The 5,000-nt window shown below is 36.9% G+C and overlaps 1 protein-coding gene across 3 annotated transcripts in view; it reads right to left on the bottom strand.

Annotated features, from left to right (window-relative positions):
* LOC144975656 (glutathione S-transferase class-mu 28 kDa isozyme-like) overlaps window positions 1–5,000 on the bottom strand; it is a 20,180-nt gene that overhangs the window by 14,584 nt on the left and 596 nt on the right. For all 3 annotated transcript variants that reach the window (XM_078919842.1, XM_078919844.1, XM_078919843.1), the window contains exon 3: window positions 2,606–2,777. In XM_078919842.1, coding sequence (XP_078775968.1) covers window positions 2,606–2,741 — 136 coding nt within the window. In that variant the 5' untranslated portion in view covers window positions 2,742–2,777. The remainder of the gene's footprint in view (window positions 1–2,605; window positions 2,778–5,000) is intronic.

Genomic DNA, 5,000 nt, shown 5'->3' with positions numbered 1-5,000 from the left:
AAAAAGAATTCCGCGATTCGCCTCACTGGATAAATACTTGAAAATATTCCTCATTGTGACAAAATTGCATGTTTACTCCATATTGTTATCAGTTTTTTTTTATGAATGTAGAGATCTTAACGGGCAGTTACGCCTCTGGCTTTCAACTTTTAAAATGTAACAATTGTTTATGTCAAGTGTGTACAAAGTATACCATTTTCTGTGTCAGTTTGAACCCAGGGTGGCAATGTTAGTATGTAGTGCTCATGAATCTCGTGAAAAGTAAACCCCTGGTCAAGCCTTGGGGGGAGTTCAGTGATCGTAATCACAACACAATTCACTGCGTTTTAAACTGTTATTGTAAACCATCTCTTTGTTCACTCATCCCAGACCCTTCATATTTTATATATCATAAAGAAGAAAAATCCCAAAATATGGTTCTGTAACTGTTGAAAAAAAAATCGGCTTAACGTCACTAACAATTCCAGTGTTCGAGCCAATTATCATTAAAATCCATCAGAAGGTTGTGAAGATATAGATAGTTCGAAGATGACGTCACTCAGGTCTTTGTTATTGTTTTTTGCCATCCTCGTTTATGAGTAATGTTCACTGAACTGTATTTACCCGACTATAAACGTTCATGGATACACACAGTTTTATGTGTTGGTCCGTTATACTTCCGGATGGCAATGTTATGAGCTTCTTAGCCAATCGCATACTGTCTATACACATCAACGCGTGCACACGGATTGTGGGACGGACTATAATAAGAGCGATCTATATTAATGTTTTCGTCCTACCAGGTCATCAATCACATAATTTTCTGCTGTCCAACGATTGGATATTTCATAGTAAATGTAAACACGCTGCTTTGCTTACAAATGTTGTAAACATACCATGTGTCAAGCTGAACCAAATGACAATTCGTGATGTTCGATATTTAAAAAGCTGTGAACACGTTTCACTCAGTGGGTCACTTTGAGGACATTTTGCAATGTGACCAATGACCTTGACCACATGGAAAGTTAATATAGATCATGCCCATTAGTATCAATTAGGCTATAGATAAAATGCACTTGGCCAAGGAGTTAACAACATTGCCATCCGGAAGTATAACGGACCAACACACAAACTCTGTGTAACCATGAACTTTTATAGTCTGGTTAATACAGTTTAGTGAGAACAACTCACAAACGCGGATGGCAAAAACAATAACAAAGGCCTGAGTGACGTCATCTGCATACTATCTATAGATAGAACAAGGATGACGTCACTCAAGCCTTTGTTGTTGTAATTTGCCATCCGCGTTTGTGAGTGATTCTCACTAAACTGTATTACCCCGACTACAAAAGTTCATGATTACACAATGTTTTGTGTGTTGGTCCGTTATACTTCCGGATGGCAATGTTATGAGCTTCTTAGGCAAGCGCATACTTTCTATAGATAGTATGCGCTTAGCTGAGAAGCTAACAACATTGCCATCCGGAAGTATAACGGATCAAAACACTAAACTATGTATAACCTTAAACGTTCATAGTCCGGTTAATACAGTTTAGTGAGAATTACTCATAAACGCGGGTGGCAAAAAACAAAACAAAAACAATAAAAAGACCCAAGTGATGTCAACTTCATTCTATCTATATAAGTTGGGTTTAATTTTCGTGTATTAGCTGTTATTGGGGCAACAGAATTAGTCAAGACGACGTGCAAGTATTGCAGGTCTGATAACCCAATTCTTTATGGGCTCATTGTTTTAATGGAAATGTCAAAATAGACGCAAAATATTGTCCATAACAACAATGTTAAATAGGTCCATAAGTAGGTTCGAATGTCAGACCTGCCTATATGTACACGTCGATTCAAGAGAAATATTTTCTTTCATACTTCATCCTAATCCTACATAACAACAATCAATTTGGCTATTTATAGTTTCTCCGTGGACGGAAAAGCACCTACGTCATCCTAGAGATACAAGAGTTACGAAGGCGGGAAATCCCGATCGATCTGTGTACATCTTCATGGTTAAAAACAAATAAATATAACAACATAAGATATGAATGAAGGTGACGAAATATTCTAAACAAAAGAGTTTTGTATTTGTTTTGTATTTTTAAAATACTTAAACTACTGGATTGTAGAAATTAACGTAGATCGAGACGAATCTGTTGAGCTATCAGCGGCCAAAGTATGGCAAATCCAAAGGCCAAATTAAGGACTCGTGATTACGCCCCATCAGATATTCTAAATAGCCATTTGAATCAATGGACAATGGATTTCTCCTTAATTTATGAAAGGTTAGCAAGTTACTCGTAAATCAATCTGTGAAAAATAGTTTTATACTTTTTAGATGTGCCTGTAAATCTGTGCTCGATGACTAAACGTTGATATTAACAGCGTTGTCTTTGTCCAAAAAATTGTAATATCGCCTAACAGGCATCATGTCCCGTCCTACATGTTAGATGTTGCTGTTGACCAGGGACCCCTTGCAAAGCGTTTTGAGCACATTTAGTGGATATTGCTCTATATACAGCTCAATTTTATTTTTTTAAATTTATTTTATAAATATTGGCTGTATGGAACAATAGCGATCCCTAGCCGTATTTTTATAAAGAACAGATTTACTCACTGGCTTTATGCACTGGCCAATCAGCATACTCGATTCTTTCATCCTGGAAATCCACACTTCCGACATGAAGAGCCAATCGAATCAGTTCTCCACGACCCCGGATGTTGAAATAAACCAATCGCATTTTGGGCGGCATCTTCTTGACGATGTGGTGACGAGGACACTAGAACAACTGGCAGGATATTGAAATAGAAATAGAACAATTCAGAGAAAATAAAAAAATGAATGGTTTTCGCTTGGCTGTTTGTTAATGTTTTTAGACCGCCAGTTGGGTGATCGCTTCTTGAAGTCCCTCTTTGTGTGCCTTTAAAAAGAATGTCAAGACACATCTTTACTGTATTTGCTTTTATTGACGCTATGAACCCTTGAACTGGCTATGAATTGATTATATTGTATGTTCCTCTTATGTTTTTTGTTTTTGTTTTTGTTTTTTTTTGGGGGGAGGGGGGTTGCTTTTTTTGGTGGTTTTTTTGTGTGTTTTTGTTTTCCAAATAGTCTTCAACAGTCGTAACGTCACTTCCTTCCTAATGACGCATGGTAACTTAGTAACACTGGCTCTAAACTATCGGAACAATGGCGGACGCCAGAATGAAATATTTCTCCGGTGAGCATAAAAGCGTATCCAGAGGAAAAAAAACATAGATTTGATCATGTTTTGACTTTTACACATTCTGATCACAAGGGATGTGAAAAGTTCTAGCCAGCATGAAGAATAAAAAGTAATGATTTTCTTTGTTTAGAACCAAGATGGTCGCCGTTGCCAGGCGGCGTGACATCAGACTATTGAATCGTATTGATAATTTACATTGTGAAGCACACAGACCTTGTGTTTTACACGAGATTGAGCGCTGTATAATTCTGTTTTATTATTATTATATTTTGATTATCTGTACTTCTGGATAGTTCGAGGAGACGTCACTCAGGTCTTTGTTATTGTTTTTTTGCCATCCGCGTTTATGAGCAATGCTCACTGAACTATATTAACTTGACTATAATCTTTCATGGATACACACAATTTTTTTGTGTTGGTCCGTTATACTTCCGGATGGCAATGTTATGAGCTTCTTTGCCAAGCGCATACTATCTATAGCCTGACACTGACCAAAAAACGACTTCAAATTGCCAGTCTTTGGCCACAAAAGAAAACAAATTGTCAGTTGTATTCAATAGTTCAACCAATGGGGCCACTTGTTTCCATGAGCATTACTAACGATAACTCACTTAGGACATTTAGGATAATACATGAAGCCTGTAAGGCGATATTATATTTTTTTTCGGACAGAGACAAAGCTGTTAACGGCCATGTATTCATTTTACACCTGAGTACGGTGAGAGAATGGGCCGAGCGAGGCTCGAACCCAGGACCTTCCGATCCGAAAGCGAGTGTCATACTACTAGACCACATAGCCGCACATTAGTTAGATTGCCCCCCCCCCCCCCCCACATTCTTTGGTCAAATTGCGCATTCCCCTCCCCTATTGTATTAAAATTTGACCAATAGTGCACACCCCCCCCCCCTGCCTTCTATTTGATACACTAGAATAGATCCCAGGATGTCAACAAGCTGTAAGTGTAAACAATCAACTCTATTTCCCTACAATAAAAAACCCCAACAAGACAATAAAAACTATAAAAACATAAATACTTATTTAGAAAAACCCCAGATAAATGGCAAAGAACAAATATGACGACTTACTGGGTTTTCATTTTTTTTGTTTGTTTGGTTTTGTTGTTGTTGTTTGCTGAAGAAAGATTTTGAGTCCGAAACGTCCCGTGTTTAGTATTTTCTTCTTAGTTGTTGTTGTTGTTGTTGTTGTTGTTGTTGAAGCTGTTATACTATATTTATTTTTGTTTATTACTTTTTACAGTCCACAGCTTCTAGCAGCTTAGCTTAGTATCTCATTACTCGACAATGCACTTTGTAAGGTAAAACTGACAAATGTTCCAATCGACTTGGCAAACAAACCCAGGTCAATGACAAATGAAGTCATTTTATTCCAGCCCTTTCATTGGAAAATCCTATCATTTCGTTGTTGATACGTATCCAGGTAGTTGAATGATGCTTTGAACGCGTTGGATAAACAAATTTATTCAACGGTTGCAGAATATTTTCGCATATTTTATTGGTGTGAAATAAGGTGTAAAAAACATCGGATTGGTCATTATAAATAATCTTTTGGTGCGCATGAATACACATCCAACGTTTTTATTTTTTTGGGTCACATTGCCATTCAAGCAGAAGGAGAAAGATACAAATTACAGCGAATAGAATTACTAATACCATACCATTTGGTTACAAAATATCTAATAATCTCACTTGTAGGGGTGGAATAATCGTATTTTAAATTTCTTTATATTTATTAAACTCATTATATTTTTATCGTGCAATAATAGC

This window comes from Berghia stephanieae, chromosome 6 (assembly GCF_034508935.2).
Source record: "Berghia stephanieae isolate SIO BIC M18660-M18661 chromosome 6, UCSD_Bste_1.3, whole genome shotgun sequence".
Classification (NCBI taxonomy): domain Eukaryota; kingdom Metazoa; phylum Mollusca; class Gastropoda; order Nudibranchia; family Aeolidiidae; genus Berghia; species Berghia stephanieae.
Note: the sequence above shows the minus strand (reverse complement) of the source record. Positions and strands in the feature narration are given on the sequence as shown.